At 53.5% G+C, this 26776-nt stretch overlaps 4 protein-coding genes across 9 annotated transcripts; 2 read left to right on the top strand and 2 right to left on the bottom strand.

Moving 5' to 3' along the window:
• Window positions 1-1463: 1463 nt before the first annotated feature.
• IRF9 (interferon regulatory factor 9) lies at window positions 1464-9054 on the bottom strand. Of its 4 annotated transcripts, none has more exons than XM_028166062.2 (10): window positions 8403-9053; window positions 7452-7632; window positions 6946-7129; window positions 6576-6706; window positions 6406-6487; window positions 6231-6302; window positions 5272-5613; window positions 4313-4428; window positions 3998-4165; window positions 1464-2284 (listed from the first exon to the last, which is right to left on the bottom strand). In XM_028166062.2, the coding sequence occupies exons 2-9, from the start codon at window positions 7629-7631 to the stop codon at window positions 4037-4039; spliced, it is 1236 nt and encodes a 411-aa protein (XP_028021863.1). In that variant the 5' UTR covers window position 7632; window positions 8403-9053; the 3' UTR covers window positions 1464-2284; window positions 3998-4036. The 4 variants fall into 4 exon arrangements, with proteins under 4 accessions (XP_028021863.1, XP_028021864.1, XP_007180673.1 ...); XM_028166061.2 differs by lacking the exon at window positions 1464-2284 and adding an exon at window positions 3621-3887; XM_007180611.3 differs by lacking the exon at window positions 1464-2284 and having other exon boundaries at window positions 3620-4165; window positions 8403-9051.
• A 27-nt stretch (window positions 9055-9081) lies between these two features.
• Window positions 9082-19728, bottom strand: RNF31 (ring finger protein 31). Of its 2 annotated transcripts, none has more exons than XM_057543335.1 (21): window positions 18841-19728; window positions 18608-18754; window positions 18302-18457; window positions 18017-18076; window positions 17838-17913; window positions 17433-17610; window positions 16571-16958; window positions 16106-16396; window positions 15600-15680; window positions 15313-15498; window positions 14995-15201; window positions 13323-13496; window positions 13142-13240; window positions 12959-13048; window positions 11438-11552; window positions 11209-11327; window positions 10830-10943; window positions 10625-10682; window positions 9808-9904; window positions 9336-9504; window positions 9082-9224 (listed from the first exon to the last, which is right to left on the bottom strand). In XM_057543335.1, the coding sequence occupies exons 1-21, from the start codon at window positions 19030-19032 to the stop codon at window positions 9171-9173; spliced, it is 3051 nt and encodes a 1016-aa protein (XP_057399318.1). In that variant the 5' UTR covers window positions 19033-19728; the 3' UTR covers window positions 9082-9170. The 2 variants fall into 2 exon arrangements, with proteins under 2 accessions (XP_057399318.1, XP_007180671.1); XM_007180609.3 differs by having other exon boundaries at window positions 15600-15848; window positions 18841-19727.
• Window positions 19729-20013: 285 nt separating this feature from the next.
• Window positions 20014-23344, top strand: PSME2 (proteasome activator subunit 2). Its single transcript, XM_007180608.3, has 11 exons — window positions 20014-20147; window positions 20458-20490; window positions 20928-20990; window positions 21235-21321; window positions 21426-21456; window positions 21543-21640; window positions 22230-22298; window positions 22453-22520; window positions 22685-22739; window positions 23040-23126; window positions 23217-23344. The coding sequence occupies exons 1-11, from the start codon at window positions 20100-20102 to the stop codon at window positions 23295-23297; spliced, it is 720 nt and encodes a 239-aa protein (XP_007180670.1). The 5' UTR covers window positions 20014-20099; the 3' UTR covers window positions 23298-23344.
• Window positions 23345-24401: 1057 nt separating this feature from the next.
• On the top strand, window positions 24402-26772 carry EMC9 (ER membrane protein complex subunit 9). 2 transcript variants are annotated; one of them, XM_057544563.1, is made up of 6 exons: window positions 24402-24544; window positions 24783-24825; window positions 24967-25043; window positions 26125-26194; window positions 26285-26379; window positions 26542-26772. In XM_057544563.1, the coding sequence occupies exons 1-6, from the start codon at window positions 24426-24428 to the stop codon at window positions 26720-26722; spliced, it is 585 nt and encodes a 194-aa protein (XP_057400546.1). In that variant the 5' UTR covers window positions 24402-24425; the 3' UTR covers window positions 26723-26772. The 2 variants fall into 2 exon arrangements, with proteins under 2 accessions (XP_057400546.1, XP_007180669.1); XM_007180607.3 differs by lacking the exon at window positions 24402-24544 and having other exon boundaries at window positions 24583-24825.
• Window positions 26773-26776: the final 4 nt, after the last annotated feature.

Raw genomic sequence — 26776 nt, 5'->3', positions numbered from 1 at the left:
AGCATGCAGACTTCTTAGTTGAGGCATGCAGACTTCTTAGTTGTGGCATGCAGACTCTTAGTTGGGGCATGCATGCGGGATCTAGTTCCCTGACCAGGGATCAAACCCGGGCTCCCTGCATTGGGAGCACGGAGTCCTACCCACTGGACCACCAGGGAAGTCTCCCCAAACTATTAATAAAATAAGGTATCACCTCACTTCGATCAGAATGGCCATCATTAAAAAGTCTACAAACAATAAATGCTGGAGAGGGTGTAGAGAAAAGGGAACCCTCCTACACTGTTGGTGGGAATGTAAATTGGCATAGCCATAATGGAAAAAAGTATGGAGGTTCCTTAAAAAACTAAAAATAGGGACTTCCCTGCTGGCTCAGTGGTTAAGAATCCGCCTGCCAATGCAGGGGGCACAGGTTTGATCCCTGGTCCGGGAAGATCCCACATGCCGCAGAACAACCAAGCCCTGCAGAACAACTAAGCCACACGCCGCAGAACAACTAAGTTGTGTGCCACAACTACTGAGCTTGCACTCTAGAGCCCGTGAGCCACAACTACTGAGCCTGGGTGCCACAACTGCTGAAGCCCATGCGCCTAGAGCCCGTGCTCCGCAACAAGAGAAGCCACTGCAATGAGAAGCCCACGCACCACAACGAAGAGTAGCCCCCACTCGCCACAACTAGAGAAAGCCCGCGCGCAGCAAGGAAGACCCAACGTGGCCAAAAATAAATAAATAAATAAATTTATATTAAAAAAAAAAAACTAAAAATAGAGCTACCTATGATCCAGCAATCCTGCTCCTGGGCATATATCCGGAAAAGACGAAAACTCTAATTTGAAAAGACATGTGCACCCCAATGTTCATAACAGCATTATTTGCAAGAGGCAAGATGTGGAAGCAACCTAAGTGTCCATCAACAGATGAATGGCTAAAGAAGATGTGGTACATATATACAATAGAACACTACTCAGCCATAAAAAAGAACAAAATAATCCTTTTGCAGCAACATGGATGGACCTAGAGATTATCATACTAAGTGAAGTCAGACCGAGAAAGACAAATATTATATGATATCACTTATATGTAGAATCTAAAAAAGAATACAAATGAACTTATTTACAAAACAGGAACAGACTCACAAACATAGGAAAAAAACTTACGGTTACCAAAGGGGAAAGGGGAGGGAGGGATAAATTAGGAGTTTGGGATTAACAGATACACACCACTATATATAAAATAGATAACCAACAAGGACCTACTGTATAGCACAAGGAACTATATTCAATATCTTGTAATAACCTATGATGTAAAGAATTTGGAAAAATATATAACTGAACCACTTTGCTATACATTTGAAAGTAACACAATATTGTAAGTCAACTATAGTTTAATTAAAAAAAAAAAAAAAGACTCAGCTCTTATTGCAGCCAAGCTGACCCTATTTTATTTTGTTCCTTCAATCCGGGAACTCTTGAGAGGTTCATGTTTTTTCCATTAGTGCCTGAAACTTAGCTCAGCAAACGTTTGTCAGGGAAATGAGCAACTGCCCTAAATTTACAACCACAGAATATCAAGGCTGAATGGGATTTCAAAATCTAGTCCAAGACTTGCCTTTACAGATGAGAAAACAGAGGCCCATATGGACTGTTTGTTCCAGACCACACAGCTCCTTAGTGGCAGCCTGGTTGGGAACTCTGCTCTTTTGAATTCCAGTGTTCCCAATCCCTATTCCACGGTGCTTGGCTAAATTGGTTTCTACATGATACTTACAAATTGTTTCGATCACTGTACGTATATTGTCAGTGTTCATAAGTGTTCACACTGGGGCACAAATATGATAAAGTGGGGCCACCTACCCTTAAGGTGCTTAGGACCTAGTTTAAGAGATAAAGGACACAGTAATTTGCTCATTCATCTGTCCATTCATTCAACAAGTATTTATTACATGCCTACCATGTGCCAGGCACTACTCTAGACGCTGGGGATATAGCAATGAACGAAACAAGTCCCTGTTCTCATGGAATAGGGAAGGAGTGATGATAAACAAGTAGACAAATAGAAATGTGTGAAGTGGTAAATAAGTGTTATGAAGAAAAATGAGGCAGCATAAGAGAATAGAAAATAGTGAGGGCTGCTATTTGGGTTGGGTGTTCAGGGAAGCCCTCTCTGAAGAGAGGGGGCAAGTCATGTGCTTACCTGAAGGAAGAGTGTTCTAGACAAAAGAACCAGCAAGTGCAAAGGTCCTGAGGCAGAAATGTCTGGTGGGTTCAGGGAGCCTGCAGCAAAGTAACTGAGGAGAATAGCAAGGGGTGAGGTTAGAAAGGAGAATAGGGGCCATATCACCTTGAAGGCCATTGTAAGGATTTGGGCTCTTACCCTGAGTGAATTGAAAGCCAATGGAGGATTTCAAGCAGAGGAATGACATGATAAGATTTATGTGTTAAGAGGATCTCTTCTGTGTTGAGAATGGGCTGAAGGTGGACAAGAGTGGAAGCAGAAAAGATGTGGAAGGAAGCAGAAAGAAGAGGTGTGAGAGATGATGGTGTTTGAACCAGTCTTGGTGAGGGAAGCAGAGTCAGATTCAGGATAGATTTTGAAGGAAGGAATGATAGGATTTGCTGATGGGTTGGATGTGGGGTATAACAGAAAAATGAAGTGAAGGTCCAGGAGGGATTTCAGCAGAGCCCGTGCACCTGCACACTCAGTACCCAATTTCCTCACTGCCTATGCAGATGCCTGTTGGGGTTCCTGGCTTCTCAGGATGATGATGAGAGAGACTGAAGACAAGGAAGGTCCAAGGAGGCAGAAAGGCTCAAAAGCAGTGAAGTTTGTCAGGTGAGACAGCAAGAAGTTCCTCAAGAATCTAGACATCCAGATTTGATCATGTCAGTGAGCCACTCAAAGCTTATACAAGTGACATGGCAGGAAGGAGCTGGTCTGGGAGGCTACCTCTCCGCCAATTTGGTGTCATGTACGGGAAGCGGGAAGCTGGAGGCTGTGGCAGTCGGGTTAAGCGGTGAACTAGTCTGGTGGAGATTAGTGTAGGATGAGGTAGGATGACCGGTGGCCTTGTGAAGAAGAACTACCAGTTTGGGAGCAAGATAAACACGGGGCAAGGGAGAGTGGTGTTGGTGGATTTGGACCCCTGGGACCCCAGCAGACAGAGTGCTGGTGATGTGGCAGCCTAGGCCATGTTGTCTGTCGTGGCGCTCAGGTAGAGTGAGGAGACCTGTTTGGGAGCAGCCTTCAGTTGGGGTGACAGTGCCCCAGGTACTGGGAGAAGAGGCACCAGGGCACAGGAGCCTCGGCCACTCTTCCCTCTGATTTCCTCCCCTGCCAGGCCCCAGGGCCTCTAGCTCATCGTTTCAGGTCTGTTCATTGAGACCTCCAGGCCACAGTCCAACCCTAGGCTGAATCGGAGGCCTCTAGCCAAGGACTGTGGACACCGGATTTCCCTTATGAAGGTGGCTACAATGGCCATAGGCTCAGTGCCCCTCTTTTTGGCTGACCCCAACCCTGTCCCTAATCCTGGTTGCCTAGAGGGTACAGAGAGCCAGGCCCAGAACCCAAAGCTTCCTAGCCCAGACAGCTTGCTAGCCCGAACCTGTGGTTGGAGGAGAGGAAAGGGGCCCAGAGATGCCAGCAGGAAGAGAACCCGAGTGCCCTGCCCTCAGGTTACATCCCCATCATCTCTCTGTGACCCTGCTGCCTTCTTCTCTCAACAAATCCGATGCTGATTCCTTTTCAATAAAATTTTATTTTCAATCCTTAGTGAAGATCTAAGAAAATATAAAGTGCTAGGTTTTAGGGTTGCGGGCAGAGGGAAAGGTCCCCTGAGTTCACGCCATCTGGACTTGCCCAGTTCAGTTCCTCAGAGACGAAAGAGGGTATATCTCAAAATTAAAAAAAAAAAAAAAAAAGTCATCCTTGAGTTCCCCACCAACCAGGGTCTATGAGGAGTTCAAGGACTAAATCACCACAGACAACCAATGAGAATGATCACCGTGGGAGGCAGGTCAAGAGTGTGGAGGAAGAGGCTCTCTCAAAGCAGATAGGAGGAACAGAGAGAGGAGAAGGAGGCCGGGTCCTCCACGCTCTGCACCAGGGACAGGATGGCTGCCTGATCCTCTGGAGTCTTCTCCAGTAAATGTCGGGCAAAGGCCTGCTCCATCTGCATGAAGAGGTGGGGAGAGGGGGTTGTGAGCACGGCAGGCAGGGCCAGACACTACGCCCAGGGGCTCTTTCCCCGGGAGGCCCGCTTCCTCCTGAACACCCCACTCCCATGCAGGCAGGCTGTTCTTGCCCTATCCCGACTCACCTGCACTGTGATAAGACTCTGTGGGGTGTGGTTGGGGCCAGGGCTCTCCTCCCAGAAATTCAGTGTCACCTGGAACTCGGGTGCGGGGCCCAGGCCCTGGAAGTACCTGGCCAGGTCTGAGAGAAAAGGTCAAGAGTTGGAAGAAAGAGAAGACAGAGGGTCTCAGGCAGGGAGGGATTGGGGAGGATCCCATAATGGAGAAAGAGGGGTGGCAGTGGGGCCACTCAGAGACCAAGGCCAGAGCAGGAGCCTCGGGGTGGTGAGGCTATTGCCTGGTGCCCGGGGAAATGCTAGGAACTAAGCTGCTGCTCGCCTGTGGACAAATAGGGAAAGGGGCCCCCTTTTAGAGGTAGCCAGTCATCACACAACCTGAAACCTGGGGGAGCTGGGGGAGCTTACAGTCCTCTCGGCGGCAGCCCTGGCTGCTAACACAGCTGGGCCACACCTCTGTTGCCTGCTCACAGCCTCCCTGCACTAGGGCACCCTGTGGCCCTGGGTCCCGTATACTCCGGGCCCCCACTCCCGAAGTCCAATTGAGAGTGGAATGGAGGCAGGAAGTGGGATTCCAAGCGTGGATGGGAGAGGGGCAAGCTGAGGGGCGGCTGAGCGGTGGGCGAGGGCACGTGATGCGCGCAGCTCTCGCGAATGTGTGAGTGGTCGCTGTGCAGGTGTGTCCGGTGGGGGTGCCGCGAGGCGCACCTTCCCATGATTACTGTACGTTCCCATGTGGCGGTGCTCACGAGGCGTGACACCCTGGTGCTGGGCTTACCTGGTCCTCATCTTCTGCGGCCTTGGCTGGGGAAGGGGGGCTGCCAGGGCTGAGCACTGCACGAGTGCAGGGGCCGTGCCTGGGCTGTGATGGGGGATGTGCTGGAGGGAGCGCAGGGCGGTGGCCGGGCCCATGGAGGGGGAACAGAGGTGGGGGAAGGGGCTCAGGTGCTTGGCGGGAGCAGCCTCACCTCTGCAGAAATAGGCAGTTCTGAAGAGCTCCACGCACTTGTTGCTGGGCAGCAGGTGCGGGCCTGGACCAGGTGGAGCCTGAGGCGCATTCCAGGAGATGGGGATGGGGCAAAGGCGCTGCACAAAGAGGCCTCGGGAGTTGCTGGCCACCAGGACCCCTCTCTTGAGCTGGCTCAGCAAGCGCTGGGTGGGCTCTCGTGGGCCGGGTTTGGGAAATATCACCTGCTCCATGCCGTACTGGGTGCTCGAGGGCTCAGCCACGAGGCGGCAGTCCAGGCTCTGCACCTGGGCCTCACCCACCACACGTCCATCGTAGATGAAGGTGAGCAGCAGAGAGTAGTCTGCGGACAAAGAAAGGCCAGCTGCACCGGCGCCCCTCCCCAGGGGCCCACTGGCCAGCAAGAGGCTCTGGAGAAATGAAGAGAGGCTTCCTGCAAATCCAGCACCCTCATTTTGCTGGCGAGGAACGTGAGGCTCAGAGAGAGAAACTAGGTAAGGGCTGGTGAGGACCAAGCAGGCCGCAAGGTGGGGGCGGCAGCCACACCTTTTAAGGATAGAGAAGGCGCCCTCCCTCCTCATCCTCACCGCCAACCCTCGGCAGCCCAGAGGGCTTCCCATCATACTTTCCCATCGCTCAGGAGAGGAGCTAATACACAGATTCCCACTGAGGCCTTAATGGCCAGGGCCTTACAGTTTACAAGAGGGTCCCAGAGATCGGTCCTCTACTTAACCCACAGAATCAATGTCTCAAAGTGGATTTCCAGGGAACACAGTGTGTAGGGGGTATTTTTGAGAAGTGAGCTGTTTGGAGTGGTGGCAGGTGCACTGCCTAGAAACCAGTGCCTCTGAGTAAGGTGGCCCCAGTTTGCTGCAAGCCCTGACAGATTAGGTAACACACGCATAGCCACAGGAGGACAAGGGAGGATGGGGGCAGGGGTGAGTCAGAAATGCCAAGTACCTGAACCTGGAGGGGGCAGAAGCTCTGGGGACACCAGATCTCCTTGGAGAGGGGCCTCAGCTGTGTCCCTACCTGGGTGGGAGGCAGAGGCACTGGTCATTCAGAGCAGACTGGGGAGTCCAAGGGCCAGAGGGTGTGGCATGGAGGATAACACAAGAGGCAGGGCACGTGGTACCTTCCTGAGGCTCAGGGCTGTTGCCACTGCTGCTGCTCCCGGAGTCTGAGTAGGCTGCTCCCCCACTGGTCTCCACCAGCTCCTACAGACACAGTTTCTATCGTTGGCCCACCTCTCCCCCAGTTACTGTTCTGCTCTCAGACCCACCTGGTTCCCCCACCAGCTCTCACATTTTTGAGGGGGTCCTGGAGCAAGGAGGGGCTGAGTATGCAGTTCTTCGTGGTAACCTCGTCCTCCTTCCTCTCAGAGGACACAGAACTGTGGTGTCGCTTTGACAGTGATTTCTGGGTCCCTGGCTGAGCTGTGGAACGTTGAGAGGGAGAGGAAGGTCAGAGCCTTAAGTGGGCACAGAGGGAAGGGGAGAGATAGGAGGCAGTGAAAGGATGGGCAGGACTGGCAGGGAACCTGCTCCCCAAGGACAGGGCAGAACTCTGACCGAGGGGCCTTGAGCGAGGCCACCACCTTCCCAGGAGGCGCAGGGCTCCATCCTTCCTCCCCAGGCTGCTGATTCTAGGAGTGGCGGGGCAAAGGGACACCCACCGGGGAGGGTTCCGGGTGGCAGCAGCCGGTACACCTTGTAGGGCTCAGCCCCATCCCTGTGGCCATTCTCAGGAACCTCCTGGAACTCAGAACTCTTGTTCAGAGCACAGCGCAGACGAGTCTTCCAGATAGCAGGGCCTTCCGAGTCCCCGTCCTTGTACTTTCCCTTAAATATCGCCCAGGCCTAGGACACAGCAGAAGTAAAGAAGAGGCAGCATGTTCTGGACCGCAGATCCTTTACTGAGGCTGGCTTCACGGATGTGTGGCCTGAGCGCTCACACAGAAGGGCCTATGCTAGGTTTATGCTCAGCTATTGCCACCTTGAGATCCTTACTAAGGTTTGCATTTTCATCTTACATGGGGCTCTGACAATTACGTAATGTAGCTGGTTCTACCCTGCAACCTCCCCTTTATCTGAAACCCAGGTGGACGCAACCGCTTGAGGGTGACAGTGCCAGTGTATATTCCATCCCTCCCTCCAAGGGGCCAGTTTCCGGGCCTTTCACCTTGAAGAAGGCGGCATCCTGATCCTCCCGGAAGTCCTGCTTGCCTGCGTGCTTCCAGGGAATGCGGAACATGGTCTTGGCCGCATCTTCCCAGCACACTCCTGGGAACTGCCCGCTCTCCACTTGCTCCACCACCCAGCTCCGGAGCTTTCGGGTGCAACGTGCCCTGCCTGATGCCATCCTGGGGATAAAAGCAGCAGGAAGTGTCAGGGGAACTGATACTTTGGGAAGAGTGAGATCCTGGCCCTTGGGCTTGGACTCCGGCAAGGGCCCCTAGAGATCTCATCCATCTTTTGCCTCTATAGACATAATCTCAAACTTCTGAGGCTGAATTATTTCTGCCGTCACTAGCGATGACCAAAAATACTTTCTTTTTAACATCCCAAGCTGTGACATCTGGAAGGGAACCTTAGGCATTGGTCTTAATTTTAAGGTTTTTCAGGAATCTATTGTTCCCCTGGTGTCCTGCTCCTGGTGAGAGGCCCTGTCTGGATCCCCAAGTATTTACAGACACAGTGGCTGCTTGTGATGCCTCATCAACCCTCTTCACTCACCACCCCCACAACCTATCCTTCGATGCCCCCCAACCTTCCCCTCCCTCTGCTTGTCCCAGGGGTAGGTGGGGCAGGGAGCTGGGGGCAGGGGCAGAGCTGTGGGCAGGCGGAAGTGGGCAGGACCAGGAGGCAAGAAAACAATCAGGGGAGAGCAGCAGAGTCTTCTTCTCCAAACAACCCGGTAACAGGTCCTCCTGTCCTTCGCCTAGAAGGCTTGGGATGCAGGCCCCCCCATAAGTCTTTCACTCATGCCAAATTCCAGCTCCCCGGCTCACAGGCCTTCTGTCTATTCCTCAGTCTAGCAGAGGGGTCTCCAGGAGCCTCTACCCACCACCTCCAATCTAGCCGGGCCTTCCCGCCTAGACCCAGGCTGACACCTATTTTTGGTTAATCTTACCTGAGCTGCTGTGCAGGCTGTCCCAGGGCTCAGCCGACCTCAGCTCAGCTCCCGGCTAGGCAGCTCCTGGATCTCTCCGCCCCTTTCTACAGTCCCCACCCTAAGTTTCAGTTCTCCTCCAGGGAGGTCCTTTTCCCCGAAATCACGTGGTCTCCGAGTTGCAGGGTAACTGGTTACCACCAGGGGGAAGCAGCATCTGAGAATCTTATCGTAGGAATCCTGCGGTCAGAGTCTGGATGAGGGACCCTACTGCCTCAGGCTCATTCCCTTTCCTCCCTCAAGATACTCCTTGCTTGCATCAGATCACCTCTATGACACTGCTGCTTCCCCAGGGAGGCCGCAGTGTCCCAGAGTCAGGCCTGGGGCCTCTGGATAGCTCTGTACCACTTGTGCATCTGTGTTCCCCCACGGTGCCTGCTTGGTACCTACTAGGTCACCCCAAATATCAGCTGAATTCAATGAAAGAAAGAAAGGAGGCAGGGAAGGAGGAAGCCCAGGCCAGGTGGCTGGATGGGGAGGGCTGCCCTTGGCCTCCCACAGCGTCAATTCCTTCTGCCTGAGTCCAGAGAGGGTCAGGTGGCAGGCTGCAGGGGGCCTTTAGCAAAGCTCTGTTCACTACCCCCTGTTTCCCTGGTGCCCCCAGATGGTGGGGTCAGGAAGGAAGAAGGACCACCAAGAAGCCTGGGCAAGGAAATGCCTCTTTATTGGTGCTGGAAGTGTTCCCGGAGAGTCAGATCACAGGACCTTCATTGGGACCCTTGCCCTCAGCTACTTCCTCCTGCGGGGGATACTCTGTCCCAAGGGCACCTCTTCTATCAGCTTCTGTAGAAGGAGAGAGAAGATGATGATACTGGAAGCCTGGGGCTCAGACACAGTCTGGACAGGGAACTTCTAGAGAGTGGGGTCAGAGGTGAGGCTGGGGGGAGGCTTTACCTGTAACAAGCGGGCGTGGTAGGTGGCGGCATCCTCCCCAGGCAGCGGCTGTGGGCGCACATGCAGGTAGCGCTCGGCAGCCGTCTCCAGCTCCTCCACCTCATACAGGGTGGCTGGGTCCAGCGAGTGGGCATTGATGAGGCTCACAAGGTACTCTTTGTAGTGTGCCCTGGGGAGATGAGAGGGCGGAATATTTGTTCTTCTGAAGTTTGGCTGATATCAACTGAGTGTGTCCAGCACTGTGCTGGGCACTAGCATACTCAGATGAACAAGACCGACACTCGTCGCCAGTTGCTCTTGTAGGCCCTTGCCAACCTGTGCACACCACCTTTCTGTGCCCTTGCCTAGATAGGCCCCTCCCTCCCACTTCTTGCAGGACCTACTGCTCGCAGAGACCCACTCTTCTGCCCAGGCACACCCCCAGTGCTCCTGTGCCCCCGACGCCGTGCTCCACGCCCTGCCTGGCACTCACTGGCAGAGGCCGGCATAGCCAGCAGGAGTCTCCTTGCCGCAGGCTTCGTCCCGGAACCCGTCGGGAACTTCCTTCTGCTCCATCACTCGGCAGCCACCTAGGGGTAAGGGAAGGAAGGGACCCTTTGTCCGGAGGGGGCCACTGACCACAAAGGCCCAGGAGAACTAGGATATGGATGGAGGCACGGGAGGCAGCCTCTAGGGAGGGGACTGAGGACAGGAGCCCCTGCTCTAACAGCTGTGCCAGAGATGCCACCATGCAGACCACTTCCGACACGGAAGCAGGTACCTTGGTGTCCCTGCTTTTAGCCAAGCTGACTTCTGGCCCATAATCATATACTCCCTTGAGACAGCTCTTTTGGTTGTGATTTAGCTCTTGCGAGGTTAGCTTATTCTGTGAAGGTCTTACTCTACACAGATGGTAAGAAGTGGGGCAGATTAGAATCATAGACAACATCTTTCTGTTGCCCTCATGGAACCTAAAACAGTGCAACTAGTAAGTCTTTAATTAAATAGTCATTGAATTAACTATTGAATCACTATCCTTTGGGAATGGGAGAATAAAATTAGCATCGAGGTGCCAGGCGCTTGAATGTGGCCTTACATAAAACAGCTTGGCTGCAAGGTAGACATGGTCCTCACTTTACAGAGGAAGAAACAAGCCTGGGGAGGCTGAGTCACCAAAGAGCACAACAAGCAAGCACAGGATGGGCCCTGCGTCCTGGTCCAACCCCAGACCCAAGCCTCGCCTTCATCCATCACACAGGGGGAGCCCAGCCCCTCCTCTTGCCTTCTCCCAGGCCTGTCCTGACACTCACCTCCAGGCACTGCCCGGGCCCCCGCTGGGGGCTCTGTGTTGAACATGACGTTATTGTCCTGAGGAAGGCAGAAGGATGGGCGTTAGCTTCCCTTGATGCCAGCCTGCTGGATTTCTCGGCATCCAGGCCTTTCCCTTCCTGCCACCCTGTGCCCTGCTTCCTCTCCTGGGCGACTGGCAAGCCAGCCAGGCTGGCTGCCCCTGACCTGAAGCAGCTTCTGGAGCCGGAGAGCCGTCCAGTCCCGCAGGTAGAAGAGGCAGTCGCGGGGGTGGTGGCCATGCAGGGACTTCTTCACCCTGCAGTTAGGGTCTGGACATTTCTGGCGGAAACCCAGATGGGAGAGGGGAAGTTGGAGACTGTTGGGGCCCTGGCCTCTCAGGAACCCCTGCGTGAGGGGTGTAGGGGTGGGGGAGATGAGACATTGGAGGGTCTGGAGCAAGCAGAAGGGGAGAGAGGACAGAGAGAGGTGCTTTACCCCCCACTGTTCTCCTCTTCCCCTGGGCTGTTCCTCAATGGCCTCCACCCCTCACTCCCGACAGCAGCCCCACCCAGCTAGCCCTTCCATCCCCGTTCTCTGGGCTCACATTCTTGGCGTAAAAGGCATTGTAGCAGCCACTGCAGAACTGGTGGCGGCACTGGGTGCAGTGAAAGTGCATGCAGCCTCCTCGGGCCAGTGCGTACGAGAACTTGCACTTGGGGCAGTCTGCAAGGGACAGCAGGTCAGGGTTCGCGCTGCCACTGCTCCTCAGGCCCTCAGGAAGAGAGCCGCTGCAATGGGCAATGAGAGATTACTGGGCAAACAGGCAACCTTACCTATGCCATTTTCCTGAAGGTACATCGCCAAGCCCTGGGCCTGATATTCCGGGTCATTGGTGCGTTTCCAGTTCTGGAAATCTTCACAGCTCCGGCCTCGATGCTGCTCCTCCCACTGCCAGAAGGAAACAAGCTTCCCATGAAAGCTCTATCCCAGGCCCTTCTTGCTGGCCCCTCCACTCAGATCCAGCGGTTCCTGGCTTAGTGTATGGCACTGCCATCCACCATTTGCTCAAATCCCAAACCAAAGGGCCAGCCTTGGTTCTCTCATCTCTTCACACCCAAAACATTCACCAGCAAGTCTTGTTTCCACCACCCAAGCCTAGCTCAACCCTGTCCTTTTCTTCATCCCTACTCTGACCACCTTTACTCCGGGCCAGGTCAGGTCTCGTCTCGATTCCTACTCTCTATGCCTCCACTCCTGCTCCCCTATGGTTCAGCCTACACCTTGCAGCCAGTGTGCCTTTGAACGTGTAACCAACTGCACTGGGAGTGTTCTAGCTTGGAGGTTTGGTGGTAGGGTCGCAGGTGTTCATTTTATTATTGTGTTTTATAAGACAGATGTGCCACCAGGGGCTTCCCTGGTGGCTCAGTGGTTAAGGATCCGCCTGCCAATGTAGAGGACATGGGTTCAAGCCCTGGTCCGGGAAGATCCCACATGCCGCGGAGCAACTAAGCCCGTGTGCCACAACTACTGAGCCTGCGCTCTAGAGCCCGCGAGCCACAACTACTGAGCCCACGTGCCACAACTGCTGAAGCCCGTGCACCTAGAGCCCATGCTCCACAACAAGAGAAGCCACCACGATGAGAAGTCCGCACGCGGCAACGAAGAGTAGCCCCTGCTCGCCTCAACTAGAGAAAGCCCGCACGCAGCAACGAAGACCCAACACAGCCAACAATAAATAAATAAATTAATTAATTAATTAAAATAAATTTTAAAAAAAGACAGATGCGTCTTTTTGGTATCAAATATTAAACTTTCTAAAGGTAAATGAGAGAGCATCACCCCTTGCTCAGTCTTAGAATGAAAGGCCGATCCCTTGCTTGATTGGCCTCACGGCCTCTCCTGACCTGGCACCTAGCTCCTCTCCGACTGCCAGCCACTCTCACCCTTGCTCTTGAGGCTCCAGCCACACAACACTTTTTCTGACTTTGGTCTTTCCATGTGTTGTTCTTTCTCTCCCAAATACTCTTTGCATAGTTGGCTTCTTCTTAACTTTCATGCCTGAGCTTAAATCCAGCCATTTTAGAGAACACTTGTCTAACCTCTCGATCCTATGTACTAGGTAGGTCCATTCTGTTATTCCTAACCTCAGATTCCTATTTGTTTTCTTCATAGAACCCATGGCGATGTATAATTCTGCTCTCTCTCCTTCCCTCACCCCTCCTCCCTCCCTCCCTGGCTAGCCTGTAACTCTTTGAGCCCAGAGCTCACGTCTGTTCTGTTCTCCAGCACACCCCGCGTCTAACAGTACCTGCGGTGGCTCAGCAGGTATTTCTAAAAGGATGGATGTGCCTCACCTGGCGCTTACAGCGCACGCAGAAGGTCTGGTGACACTGGGGACATGTTGCCTCCAGCTGCTCACGCTCGTATATGAAGCCAAAGGAGCACTGTGGGTGCAAGAGCATAAAGCTGTCTGAGGCCTGACCAGGCACCACTCCCCACTCCTCCCTCCGGTCAGCAGCTCTGGGCAGGCCTCTGACCTGGGCACACCACAAGAACTTGGGATCTCGCATGAGCACGCCCTCAGTCAGCTTCTTGTGGAACAGCGCATAGGCATCTGGCTCTAGGCTCTCTCGAAGCTGGGAACAGGATGTGGAAGTGGCGGGTGGGCAAGGCTCCTTTCAAAGCCCAGGGCACCCTGAGTCCTAGGGACTGCAGTACCTGGATATCAAGGGTGGAAAAGTAGCTGAGCAGCTGTGCGTCATCGGTGAGGTCGGGGCGGCCACAGGCAGGGCACACCATGTCTGTGATGTGTTTCTCCTTCAAGGCAATGGTGAAGTGCTGGCGGAAGCAGTCGGGACAGATAGTGCACTCACAGGAGGTCAGAGCCTGCATCTGGTGGAGGGGAAGGGAAGGGAAGGGAAGGGAAGGGAGGGAAGGGAGGGAAGGGGGTAAGAAGCTACAGTTGCCGGCCGGGGGAAGGGGCAGCAGCCAGGTGTCTGCTATGAAACTGGGGTCTAATTAACAACTGGGCAGGCAACCTAAATGTATGAAGACCGTCAGATGGAAAAAAACAGACAATGGTGAGACCTAAGGTAAATGGAAGAATGCCCTCCAAAGGCATCCACATTCAATTAAAAGCAAACACACAATAACTGAATCACTTTGCTGTACACTTGAAACTAACACAGCACTGTAGATCAACTGTACTCCAATAGAAAATAAAATTTTTTAAAGAGTTAATTTAAAAAGGAAAAAGCAGCTGGGGGGGGTGGCGTGGATTCCCTGGTGGTCCAATGGGTAGGACTCCGCACTTTCACTGACGAGGGCCTGGGTTCAATCCCTGGTTGGGGAACTAAGATCCTGCAAGCTGTGTGGCACGGCCAAAAAAAAAGCAAACACAAACAACATCCTTGAAATGACAAAACTATAGCAATGGAGAACAGACTAGTGGTTGCCATATGACAGGAGGAGGGGAAGAAGGTTACAACTATAAAGCGGTAGCACAAGGGGGTTGCATTGTGGTATCTTGATTGTGGTGATGGTTACATGAATCTACATGTGGGATCAAACTGCATACAACTACACACATACACACTGATGCACAAAATGAACAAAGCCTGCGGTCTTGCTAACATTGTGCCAATATCTATTTCTTGGTCTTGATATTGCACTATGATTAGATACATACAAGATGTCACCATTGGGAGGAGGTGGATGAAGAGCACACAGGATTCTGTACTATTTTTATAACTGCCTGTGACTCTACAATTATTTTAAAATAAAGAGTAAAAACAAAAAACATACAGAGCCAGCCTAACTAAACTGGGCTGTATTTTGCCAAAGAACTGCCACTTCTGACCTAGAGTAAGTCAGAAGGGGCTCAGGAGATAAGAGGGGCCTATTCCTACCAACTGGGTATTTGATGGTCACATTAAAGAATTACTGGTAATTTTTTTGGTGTGACAGTGGTATTTGTGGCTATATTTTCAAAGAGTTTTATCTTTTAGAGATACATATTGAAATATTACAGATAAACTATCTGACATCTGAGATTTGCTTCAAAATAATCTTATGTATGTGTAGATGAAGTGAAGATTGGTCATACATTAATAACGGTTGAAGCTTGATGATGAATACATGGTGCGGGGAGGGAGAGTGGAATCCGTAATACAGTTTTCTCTACTATTGCATGTTCGAAATTTCCCATAATAGAACATTTAAAAAAAGAGTGGGAGGTGGCCTATTCCTGCCCTCCCCTTCCCAGAAGGCTTCAGGGGCACATGGGCAACTGCAGAGCAAAAGACAAGATCGGAGACAGGGGCTGGGGTAGAGTGGGGGTCCAAAGGGAACAGAGCAATTCTAAGGCCAGGGGCAGTGGGGAGGGACTTACCCGGTTGCGGGGCAGGGCCCAGCTGCACACGGCACACTCCTGGGCAAGCAAGCGGCGCAGGAAGGCCCGGTCCTGGCTCTGCCTCACAGCTTCTACCACGTCCCCCAACTCATAGTTCCTGGGTGTTTCCTGCAGTAGCGCCAGTGCCAGCTCTGCCCGGCCCCAGCTGGGGAGTGCGTGGACTGCCAAAAGCCGTCTGACCAGGCTCTGCAAGGCGATTCAGGTGGAGAGGGAAGAAGTGGCTGTCAGACCGCAGAGAGCCTACCCCTCAGCCTGCCCTCAGCCCTACTAAGTGGGCTCTTCACCTCCTTCCAGCACCTGCTTATCTGGCCCATCCCAGGAAGGGGTGGGCTCAGGACCACTGTCCCAGAGGCGCTGATGGAAGGGCTCTAGGCGCTGGCGCTGTAGCTCAGTCAGGGCTCGTGCCACGTCACCCCCGTGTTGGAACAAGGCTTGAAGAGACCCCTCCTCAGGCTCAAAGCCCAGGGACCGGAGCTCCTGCACCTGTGAGTTGGGAGGGGTGAGAAGGAGTGAAGAAGAATGTGAGAGGCTCTGAGATCCACAGCCCTCAATCCTGCACCCCGCCCCAGCACAGCTGCTACTACCTTCCTCCGCCGGGCCCTCACACACTCTTCCACAGCTTCATCCAGGTTGCCGTGACGATCCAGCCAGGCATTCCGGGCCTCCTGACAGGAAAAGGCACCCAGCCTTGGGTCCTGCTGTCCAGCCAGCTCAGCCACCATCTCCAGCACGTAGGGCAGCTCTGAGCGCAGCCACTGCAGGGGCACCTCGGTGCCCGAGTACTGCAGAGCTGAGAAGACCTCCTCTGGACAGGCGCCTCCGGCTTCCCCTTCCTAAGGCACAGTCCCGCCCAGACAGAGCGCCCATCAGGAAGTGCACACTCCACCCACCCTTAGCCCGAACCAAAATGCTGACAGTGCTGGAGCTCAGATCATGGATCACCTGAGCAGGACACAGCATGATACCTGCCCTGGGGGAAGGGTTCAATAAGAGGCAGCTGCTGCTAACAATGACAGGTTTTGAGAACTTGCATCAATCAACTGCAGCCTCTCCCTTCCCCCACAAGCTTATCCCAGGCCCAAATCCTCACCCGGATCTTGAGCACTAGCTGGAGACCTTCCTCCCGCATCTTGTCTTGGCGTTGCTTCTCAAGGTCCCCACAGGAACTGGCCAGGGGGGCACTGAGGCGTCGTGGAGGCCCTGGTTCAGGGAGTCGCTCTTCCAAAGAGCTGGCAAGGGGCCGGGGGGTACGCTGTATTGGGATGGGGCTGCTGGTCCGGTTGCACATAGCACACACCCAGCCAGGGCCCGAGTTGCAGAAAGTACAGTGAATACAGTACCACACTGGAGTCTGGGCAGAGGAGAGCAAAGTATCCTCCTGCTGGGAAGGCAGAAAGAATTATCCCACTGAAGGTTGGTTGAGGCTCAAGATGGAAATATAGAAAGCTAGGGGGAAGATACTGGGGAACTGAAGGAAAATAGGGGATGAAGAAGTAGAGAATGGTCTGTGGTAACAGGTGCAAATAAAGAGCTGAGAAGGCCAGGAACAGGTTACCTGAAGGGGCTGTAGGCAAACGCCGGCATCCTGAGAATCCACTACCAAGCTGGGAGGCTGAGCCAGCCGAGGTCGCTCACATACAGCACACAGCACAGCCGCAGCCTCATTCTCAAAGGTGCAGCTCTGGCAGGCCCAGTGACCCCGTGCAAGCTCGGGTTCTAGGCCCCCAGCTCCTTGGGGGCCCTCAATCCCCAGCCCCAACCCTTTACAGCCTCGGGGCCGATCACAGGCCACACAGAGTACTGCCCAAGGTTCATTCAGCATGGCGCAGGCAGAACAGTGCCAGGGAAGACGGGCACTTGCAGGATCAGGGGAAGAAAGAGAGCTGTCTCCCAGGGCCAGCAGGGAGGTTGACTGAGGCTGTGGTGGAGCTGAGGCAGGTAAGCTGTAATGGAAAAGCAGACACGGCCTGCTGAGGGGGTGCCTGGGACCCTTACCCATGGGCATCCCTCATTCCCTGCAGGACAACACATGGCTCTGGCCTTTGCACATGTCTGGAACACTACCATACCCATAGCCTGTTCAACATTTAAATGACAGCTTAAAGTCCGTAGCTGGCTGGTAAATATCCCTAACATAGGGCCTGACCCCTATTAGGTGCTTAAAATACTACCAACTGATTGAACTGATCCTTCTGACTAAGCTGCATCCTCCTACTACCTATTTGCACACTCAAATAATCTATTTTGCTATGACTGCTACTTGCTTGACATGTATATCTATGATCTCCTGGAGGGCAGTAACTGGTTGCTTGCTCTCTATGAGACAGTCTTTAGCACAGAATCCAGCACATAGTAGATACTCAAATAATTTTAAGTTCTCTCAATTTCGCTCCCACTCAGAAGAAAAGGCCTCTCACCTGGAGGTCAGGTGGGTGGCCTGGGGGACCCCAGGCAAGGTCTGGCGGAGGTGATGTGCACGGTCTGGGTGTCCATGGAAGAGGCGATCACAAGTTGGGCACAAGGCCTGTTTACAAGCTGAGCAGTGCAATGTGCCTGGGGCAGAACCACAGAGGAAGCAGGGACCAGGAATGGAGGCTGGAGAACAGGAAAAAATAGAACATCTTTCTAAAAATGACCAGGTTACATTTGAATCTGCTGTGGAAGGGGACAAATCACAGACAACTTTTCAGCATATCTTTTCAACCCAAGGAAACAATTTTAATCTCTTTTTAAAAAGAAAGGAAAATAACCAAGAAGACAGAGGAAATTTCCATCAGTATGATCTACTAGCACTCCCACCCCCCAATATAGGACAATAATACCTGGGGCAGAGGGTGTGGTGAGGGGGTCAGGAGCAATCTCTCTCAGTAAGGGGGCAAACTCTGAGAGCTGCAGTATCTGAGGAAAAAGGACAGGGAATGAGCAAAGGCTTGGGGACAGAGGCCCACAACAGGTTCCCTTTGTTCGCCAGGCCCCAGAGCCCCATTCCTGCCTTCCTTACATCATCTTCAACCTTGTCTTTCAGCAGCTGCTCCAGTGTTTGTGGTTCTGGGTGAGTATTCTGCAAACAAGATAAGAAGAGTTCCCACCTAGAGCCCTGGAACAAGGCCCTCCCTCAAAGCCCTGGTCCCCCAACGTTCAAATGGTGAAAAGTACAGAGAGATCCTAAGTTACTGTGGGGACTATGCCTATGGTTCAGCAGCATGGGAGTCCCCACACTGGCTTTGTTGTTAGGCTGGGATTCCCAGCCCTGATGCTTAAGTCCTCAGGACTAGAGATACCTCACCTGTAACAGCAGGCTGAGCTCTGTCCGAAGCAGCAGTACTTCCAGTGTGACTGTAGCAACTTGTCGCTCATCCGGCTCCTTCTGGCCCTCAGGGAAGCTCAACCCATCTGGCTGCTCCTCTGTGTAGCCATACAATCGCAGAACATCCCGGCCCCCCTGCCACACATTCAAACCAGTCACTGCCCAGCAGGTCCCCTTCCCACCAGGGCTGGACCTCAACCCATTCAGCACAGCCTCAGGCCCTTTCTAGTCAACCCCCAGCCTAGGCTAAGTTTCCTTCTCCCATTAGGGGCCCAGGGGCTTCACCTGAACAGCATCCACCGTACTGCGAAAGACAGGGTTATTAAACTTGACCCCGCGCCAGTACCGGGGCCGCTGAGGGCTGAGGAGGTTGCGGCCATATTTCTCCAGGATGTTCAGGGCCGTGGAGAGGGTGTTGAGGTAGTTTCGGGGCTGGGAGCAGTCAGAGAGCAGAGAGCAGTGAGCCCCGGCCCGGCCTCCGGTCCTCTGCCCTCCTCCCAACCCGGGCCGGGCCTCACCTCCCCATGAGCGTTGCAGCGGACCAGGCGTGCAGCATCCAGCTGCAGGTAGCGGGCTGCTGGCGGCAGAGAGGTGACCAGTAGCTGCCGGAGCTGCTCCAGCGAAAACGCCTGCCCGGAATCCCTCCTCAGGGCGCTCGCCAGCTCCTCGCGGGCCGCCAGGAAGGCCCGCTCCTCCTCCTCCCCCGGCATCCTGAGACAAGAGTCAGCCCCAGCCCGCTGCCCGACGGGACCCGGCTCAGGCTGTGCGCGGCCCGAGCGCCGCCAGGAGCGCCTGGGGTCTGGCTTCGCGGCCCGACCCAGTCGGCTCGGACGCCCCGGGTCACTCAGGGTACGGTCACTCTTCGGCCCCGGGCCCAACGCCAGGGTTAGCGGGAACAGGAAGTACTAGGAAAGAGGGCGGGACTGCGACCCAGATTCAGGGGAAGGGGCGGGGCCTAAGCTTGAGGAAGGGCGGGGGCCAAGTAATCGGGGGCGTGGCCAGGGTCCCAGCCAATGATAATGATAAATAATCCATGGCTCCTCCCCCAGAGCGCCTAGGCTGCAAACCCTGTTCTGGCGCTCTTCCCCTCCTTGGTCCAGGCTGGTCCCACCCCTCTCCGGATAGACCCCGGTGTGGGGTTACTTTATTCCCCTCAAAGCCCTCCGCTCTATCCGGGACCCCACAGGGGAAATCCCAGTCAGCTGGGGACTCAACTCTGGCCGGCCTGAGCCCCACTCAAGCCCCTTCTCCAGTCAGTCTTGAAGATAGGGCGCCCTCCGGGAGGAAGACCCCGCGCCTTCTCCCTTCCATATCCTCTGTCCCTTCTCCCTCCTACTACCTCTCCCGCCCACTCTGATCCCTCTCTGGCCCTTCCCCGCAGTCAAGCCTTCCTGGGGGAGCCCCACCACTGAACACCCCCTTTCCCACTCTCCCACCCTTCTCACCCCAACCCTCACTGTCCTTGGACGGTTCTTTCCCTCTCTCTAAGCCCCTCCCCTTCTCCGAGGGACAGCCCCTGTTCAATGTCCGCCGGTCCCACTTGTCCAAGCCCCTCCCCCGGACAGCCCCTGGGTTTGTGACCAAGTCAGCACCGCCTCTCCTAGTCTCACAGGCCGAGAATGGCAGAGGGGCTCCCTACGGTTTGCGGCCTTCCAGGGGGAGGGGGAAAAGAAGGAAGGGGGTGGGGCTGAGGGGGGCGGGCCTGGACGTGGGGAGTGAAAGCGAAAGCCCAGGCGGTGAACAGGGAGACCGGAGACCTAGCAGCAACTGGAGCAGCATGGCCAAGCCTTGTGGGGTGCGCCTGAGCGGGGAAGCCCGCAAACAGGTAACGGGGGACCGGGAGGCCAGGAAGGGGCCGAGGAGCCCTCCTGAATGGAGGCCAAACTGGGTGCTCCGAGGGACCAAGGCCGTGCCAGAGAAATCTCCCAACCTCTCTAAGTGCTTTCACTTCTGCCCGGGGATTACCAAATTCCTGCTCTCCGGACAATCTCTGCACTGAGCATGGGCTTCCAGGGAAATCTGGCTTGTGGTGGGAAAGGACTGGGACAAGTTGGAGGGCATCCTACTGGGGGGTGGGATCTTACTCTGGACAACTGAGACCCTTAACCAACATCCGGGTACCGCTCTCTGTGCAGGTGGACGTCTTCAGGCAAAATCTTTTCCAGGAGGTAAGTCTTCTGGATTCAAGCGATTTGACCCAGAATCTTAGGCCAATACTTGAGGGTTGCAACTTCTCAGACTGATCCCCAAACCCACCCTCCACCTGCGCCCTACTTCACTTATCAAGCCTCCACCCAAGACAAGCTCTTAATTATTGATCTCTACTTTTACTTGTACCTCTCTTAATACCTTCCGCACTTCCACCACTTCCTCTCCCCTCTTTTGGTGTGGAGGGAAAAGCCATGGCCCCAAAGCAGGAATACCACAGTTCTAACCTTGGTTCTGCTGCGTCCCAGCTAGGGGAAGTCCCTTCAATTTTCAGGGCTCCAGTTCCCTCATTTATAAGTACTGGAGTCAATGATTTCCAAGGGCCCTTCCAGTCCCACTTCTCAGACATCTCACTGAACGTCTTCTGTGATTCCGACCCTTGCAATGTAACCCACAGGCTGAGGAATTCCTCTACAGATTCTTACCTCAGAAAATCATATACCTGAATCAGCTCTTGCAAGTGAGTAGTGTGGACCCCTCCTGCCCCATCCCATGGCCTCTCTCCTCTCCATCCACCCTCTCTAGCTAACAACTGGGCTCTGAATGCAGAGAACAGTCGCAAATGGTGGACTGGGAACATTAGGATAGTGTGAGGCCTGAGCCTAGGTTGGGAGGCAGAGGGTGGGTGGGATGTGTGGAGGGAAGGCTCTGACTCAGGATGAGGGGAAGAGGCTGGGCAGCCCCTGACAGTGATCTCTGTGCAGGAGGACTCCCTCAATGTGACTGACATGACTTCTCTCCGGGCCCCGCTGGACATCCCCATCCCAGACCCTCCACCCAAGGATGATGAGGTGAGGCACTCATGGTGTAGGGCTCGGGCTATAAACCCAGTGTAAATGATGGCCCTCCAACCTCCATGACTTTTCTAAAGCTACTTTCCCCTTTTTTTCCTTAGATGGAAACAGATAAGCAGGAGAAGAAAGAAGGTAAGAGAGGAAGGGGTGGCTAGGAAAAGGGAAATGGCACACTGACTACTGGATGAGAAAGGGTCTAAGTCCCCTCTTTCTCACAGTCCCTAAGTGCGGCTTTCTCCCTGGGAATGAGAAGGTCCTGGCCTTGCTTGCCCTGGTTAAGCCAGAAGTCTGGACTCTCAAAGAAAAATGCATTCTGGTAAGCTTGGGAACTGGGGGACAGAGAAAACGAGCAAGGCCAGGCCCTGGTCTCCTTCAGAGATTCAATTCCTTCATTTAGGAAACTATTCCCCAAATAGGAAGCTTCCTTCTGTGCCTTGGGTTTAGATACCTTTTGTTCTCTATCACAATGGTATCCCCAAATCAGACTGTGCTGCATCCACTTCTGTAACCTGAGAACCTACTGCTGTACCAGGTACAGAGCACAGATACTATGATACAGTGAGTTGGTTTAAGAGCTTGGGCCCTAGAGGGAGACTGCCTTGGTTCAAATCCTGACTCTATCACTTACCTAACTGGTTACTTTAAGTAAGTAACTTAGACATCCTGTGACTCCGTTTTTTCATCTGTTAAGTGGGTACAATAAGAATATATACCTTGAAACAAGCATAAAAAAAAAGAATATATACCTTGAAAGGTTGTTGTGAAGATTAAATGAGATATATAATACATAGCACAGTGCCTGCCATATAATAAGTACTCAGTTAAATGTAGCTATTATTAGGAAGTAGCAGTAATTAGAATAGAGGATTTGTTGAATGATTCCTACACGATATCTCTTAATGTAGGTGATCACATGGATCCAGCATCTCATCCCCAAAATTGAGGATGGAAATGACTTTGGGGTGGCAATCCAGGTGAGAAAGGGTGTGTGAGGATGCTGACAGCAAGGAGAGACTTGGGGAATAAGGGATAGGAGCTAGACGAGAACTGGGAGGAGGAGAGAGACGGTGAGTGAAGGAGGGAGGAGAGGAAGGCTTTTCTTTGCTTTCCACTCTTTTGTCACCACAGGAGAAGGTGCTTGAGAGGGTAAATGCAGTCAAGACCAAAGTGGAAGCCTTCCAGACAACCATTTCCAAGTGAGGGCAGCTGGAAGGCCAGCACCGGGGTCTGCAGGGACATTTCTTTGGGACTCCCAAAGCCGGGCATGCCTATCGGGATGAAGCGGGGCTTTGGGAAGGGTCTGAGGGACTATCTCTCGCTGAACATCCATTCCTGTGGTTACTCCTTTTGCTTCCGGCAGGTACTTCTCAGAACGTGGGGATGCTGTGGCCAAGGCCTCTAAGGAGACCCACGTAGTAAGTGGACAGTCCACCAGCCTTTTAGCTGAGGCTGCTGGGGATGGGGGGTGATGAGAAAGTGGGGGATAGAGGTCCTCTTTGTCTCATTTGTGACCTTCCCAATGTGGAGAATATTAAGCCCAGGAAAACTGATTTAGGCTTCAAAAACCTTGACCCCTTTCTCTGTTTGATCCTCTGGGATCCCATTTCTTGGCTGAGAAGGGGCTCATTCCTCAAGTTACCTATTCCCTGTATGAGGAACAGACTAATGTCCCAACCTCCCATGGGGCTGACTCAGCCTTGCCTTCCACATCCCAGATGGATTACCGGGCCCTGGTGCACGAGCGAGACGAGGCAGCCTATGGAGAGCTCAGGGCCATGGTGCTGGACCTCAGGGCCTTCTATGTGAGTGTGGAGTAAGCCCCTAAGGGAGGTGGATGAGGGGGGCAGGGGAAAGGCCAAGAACCTGACCGTTGCCCTCTGGCCTTCTTCCAGGCTGAGCTTTACCATATTATAAGCAGCAACCTGGAGAAAATTGTCAACCCAAAGGGTGAAGAGAAGCCATCTATGTACTGAGCCCAGGGTTAGAGGGGAAATAAATGACCTATACTTTGTGTGGATAACTTCTGGTGTGTGTCATTCATTCAAAAACATTTACTGAGTGTCACCTATATCCAGAGACTAAATGTGAATGTGGTGATGAGAAAGGGAGGGGTGCCAGGAAGACGAAGATGAATTAAAGGTCCATCCTGTTCTTAGGAAGTCATCCTAAAGAACAGGGTGGGAACTGTTACATGCCATGACAGCCATGAAAATAACCTGTATTGGGGAATTTCACAAGATTATTTCCATCTGGAGGTGGCATGAGTGCTTCCTGGAAGAGATGGCATCTGGGCAGAGCCCTTATAGGAATAATCAGGCTTTGGACAGACTGGGGGAAAGCTCTGCCGCTGAGGTCAGGGGATGAAGAAAGGCACAACCCTTTCTTCAGCTCAGAGCAAGCCTGGAGGGAGAATTAGATTTCACTGGGAAAATTATGGGTAAATGGTTGGATTCCTTCTCAAGGGCTGGGAGGGGAAAAAACGCTCCCAAGGCACTAAGGCGAAGGAAATTATACTACAGGACATTATGGGAAGGATGGTTCAATAAAATTCTTTTTGACCTTTACCCTCCTCCTTCAGCCAATGCCATCTTTATTTCTGCAGTCATTACACTGAGGAAGGCAAGGGCCAGATAACCTGTAGTTGCAAAAGTGACACGGCTTATTAGTAAGTGGCAAAGCCGCTCTAGAGTACAAATCCACTCATTCCATAGTTGGAGCCAAGCTGTCCGCTACGTACCGACATTCGAAGCTCCGCGGCTCGAGGAGACACCAGATGAGGGGCGCGGGCTCCACCCAGGTGGCTCAGCGGGGCCTATAGGGGCGGGAGGCAGAGGTAACAGACGCAGCCATCTTGCAATCAAGAGCCGAAGTGGGGGTAGCCTAGCCAATCAGCGTGCGGGTAGCTCTCTTTACAGTCAATGGCGGGACAATATTGGATGCTGATTTGGCCAAACGAGACCCTCTAAGCCTATCAAAGAGCACCACGTGGGCGGGACTCCAGAAGCCGGTCCGACTTCGAGCCCTGGTTATGTGTCCCCAAGGCAGGCGCAGCTCTCCTGCCACCGCTTGGGGGCGGGGGAGGCGGAGCTCTGTGCTGCAACATGCAATCCCGGCCGCCGGCATTCGGGCCGGGTCGGGGCCGGGGGCCAGGCGCCGGGCTGAGGTCGGCCGGAGCCGGCGGGCTGCCTTCGAGTCAAGTCAGCGTCACCGTCGAACCTAAGTGAGGGGGCACGGGGAAGGGCCCAGGAGGGCTTGGGGGCGCTGGAGGGGGCTTCGCGGACGCGAGCTGGGGCCCCGCTCGCCATGGGGGAGGTGGAGATCTCGGCCCGGGCCTACGTGAAGATGTGCCTGCACGCCGCCCGTTACCCGCACGCCGCTGTCAACGGGCTATTGCTGGCGCCAGCGCCGCGGTCGAGAGAATGCCTGTGCCTCACCGACTGTGTGCCCCTGTTCCACAGCCACCTGGCCCTGTCTGTCATGCTGGAGGTCGCCCTCAACCAGGTGCCGCCGCTGGACGCCCACCGACCACCGCGAAACCCCCCAACACCCCTAGCCCAAGGCCATCCCTGGCCTCTTGGCAGTAGTGCGCACCCATAGGGCGGGCGGCACGATTTAGTTACTGATGGCGCTTTCCCATGGCAGGTGGATGTGTGGGGCGCGCAAGCCGGGCTGGTAGTGGCAGGGTACTACCATGCCAATGCAGCTTTGGACGACCAGAGGTGAGTGGGGAAGCCAGAGGCAGAGGGCTAAGGGTTATGGGGTGGGGGATGTCAAGAGAGCCTCTCTTGGTCATTCCTTCCATCTTTCCTTCATCCAAGTCTTAGCCACTGTAGAGCTAAGGTACCTACTAGGCTGGGTAGGCAGTGAGAAAATATAAAGAAATGTTATTTTCCTGGAGGAGCTGGGGTGGGGTGGCAAGGACAATAACAGGCTGACACCTGCTGTAACTGAGATGCCCCCCAAGTGCTGAAAACACAAAGGAAGCCCAACCAGCAGCTTCTAAAAAAAGGAAGTTTCTTTTTATATATACAGTTCACCGTTTAACAACATGGGTTTCAACTACCTGGGGCCACAAATAGGCGAAAATTTTTCACTGAATAGGTACTCCAGTACTACAGGATCCGAGGTTGGTTGAATCCCGGTGCAGAATCCAGAATAGGGAGGGCCCACTGTAAAGTTACCTGCAGATTTTCAACTGCGGGAGGCTCTGTGGCCCCTAACCCCCTCATTGTTCAAGGGTCAACTGTATACAGAAAAAGTTATCTACTTATACAGTAATCATGTATTTGGAGCAAATTATACTGTTTTGTAATTTGCTTTTCTCTCCTTAATAAATATTTGACATCTTTCCATCCCTACACTAATATCTACCTTACCCTATCAGCTATATAGTATGAACATGGATGTACCATAATTTATTTAGTGCCTTACATTAAACATTGAGGTTGTTTCCAATTTTTTTGTTGTTGTTACAGACACTGTCCTATTATTACAGTAAATTCTTCGTTAAGTAGGGTTTCTGGGTTAACATACAATATAAATCTGGATGGTTATGCCAAATTACTCTCCAAAAAGACCATCTTAGATTTCCACTCTCACCAGCAGTGTCTGAGCACCTGTTTCCCACAGCGCTCAAGCATAAGTCTTGTATGAAGCGTCAAGCAGGCCTGACGCCCCCAGGCCAACTACAGGGAAAGGCAATCACTGCCTCCACGTCTATGGGCCCTGGGAGGCCCAGCTCAGATGGACGGGGTCTGCCCACAGGAGGCTCTTCACAACTCTGATCTTCCTTCTACACAGCCCTGGGCCGTTGGCCTTGAAAATCGCTGGGCGGATTGCAGAATTCTTCCCTGATGCAGTACTTATTATGGTGAGGCTTGGGTTTCAGACTGGGGAGTTGGAAAGAAAGTAGGAAGGGGGAATCCTCGAAACCCTCACCTGCCCTTCCTTGTCCACACAGTTGGATAATCAGAAACTGGTGCCACAGCCTCACGTGCCCCCAGTTATTGTCCTGGAGAGCCATGGTCTCTGCTGGGTCCCCAAGGACAAGAACTTGTGAGTGCCCCACTCCCTCCACCTCTTCTTGGAAGCCCACAGCTCCTGAGCCTCCTCTGTTGTTGGTTCTGCCCTAAGCGTCCTTCTCTAGAGGCTAACCTCTGCCAAGTGTCTGGTCCCTCTGCCTGCTGAGTTTGACCTCCATGGGGGTTATTATTTCAGAGTGATGTGGAGGGACTGGGAAGAGTCACGGCAGATGGTGGGAGCATTACTAGAGGGCCGGGCCCACCAGCACCTTGTGGACTTTGACTGCCACCTTGACGACATCCGGGAGGATTGGACCAACCAGAAGCTCAACGCCCAAATCACCCAGTGGGTTGGTCCCACAAATGGAAATACCTGAGCCAGGGCCAGAGGGGAGGCTCAGGATCCAATAAAGAGACTTGGGCTGTTGGGC

The sequence above is a fragment of the Balaenoptera acutorostrata genome, chromosome 3 (genome assembly GCF_949987535.1).
Source record: "Balaenoptera acutorostrata chromosome 3, mBalAcu1.1, whole genome shotgun sequence".
NCBI lineage: Eukaryota > Metazoa > Chordata > Mammalia > Artiodactyla > Balaenopteridae > Balaenoptera > Balaenoptera acutorostrata.
This window is presented reverse-complemented; position numbering and strand designations above follow the sequence as displayed.

What these genes read in the sequence shown, in the direction of transcription:
- IRF9 (XM_028166062.2), bottom strand. Translation starts at nt 7,631, where the DNA reads ATGGCATCAGGCAGGGCACGTTGCACCCGAAAGCTCCGGAGCTGGGTG. An exon ending in GCCACCCGGAACCCTCCCCG is followed by an intron (nt 6,707 to 6,945) that starts GTGGGTGTCCCT and finishes AACGTTCCACAG; the next exon opens with CTCAGCCAGGGACCCAGAAA. An exon ending in AACTGCCTATTTCTGCAGAG is followed by an intron (nt 4,429 to 5,271) that starts GTGAGGCTGCTC and finishes CTTTTCTCTCAG; the next exon opens with ACCTGGCCAGGTACTTCCAG.
- RNF31 (XM_007180609.3), bottom strand. Translation starts at nt 19,032, where the DNA reads ATGCCGGGGGAGGAGGAGGAGCGGGCCTTCCTGGCGGCCCGCGAGGAG. An exon ending in GTACGGTGGATGCTGTTCAG is followed by an intron (nt 18,458 to 18,607) that starts GTGAAGCCCCTG and finishes AATGTGTGGCAG; the next exon opens with GGGGGCCGGGATGTTCTGCG. An exon ending in AGTTCTTGTGGTGTGCCCAG is followed by an intron (nt 13,049 to 13,141) that starts GTCAGAGGCCTG and finishes TTGCACCCACAG; the next exon opens with TGCTCCTTTGGCTTCATATA.
- PSME2 (XM_007180608.3), top strand. Translation starts at nt 20,100, where the DNA reads ATGGCCAAGCCTTGTGGGGTGCGCCTGAGCGGGGAAGCCCGCAAACAG. An exon ending in TTCCAGACAACCATTTCCAA is followed by an intron (nt 22,521 to 22,684) that starts GTGAGGGCAGCT and finishes TGCTTCCGGCAG; the next exon opens with GTACTTCTCAGAACGTGGGG. An exon ending in TGGACCTCAGGGCCTTCTAT is followed by an intron (nt 23,127 to 23,216) that starts GTGAGTGTGGAG and finishes GCCTTCTTCCAG; the next exon opens with GCTGAGCTTTACCATATTAT.
- EMC9 (XM_007180607.3), top strand. Translation starts at nt 24,628, where the DNA reads ATGGGGGAGGTGGAGATCTCGGCCCGGGCCTACGTGAAGATGTGCCTG. An exon ending in GCAGCTTTGGACGACCAGAG is followed by an intron (nt 25,044 to 26,124) that starts GTGAGTGGGGAA and finishes CCTTCTACACAG; the next exon opens with CCCTGGGCCGTTGGCCTTGA. An exon ending in CTGATGCAGTACTTATTATG is followed by an intron (nt 26,195 to 26,284) that starts GTGAGGCTTGGG and finishes TTGTCCACACAG; the next exon opens with TTGGATAATCAGAAACTGGT.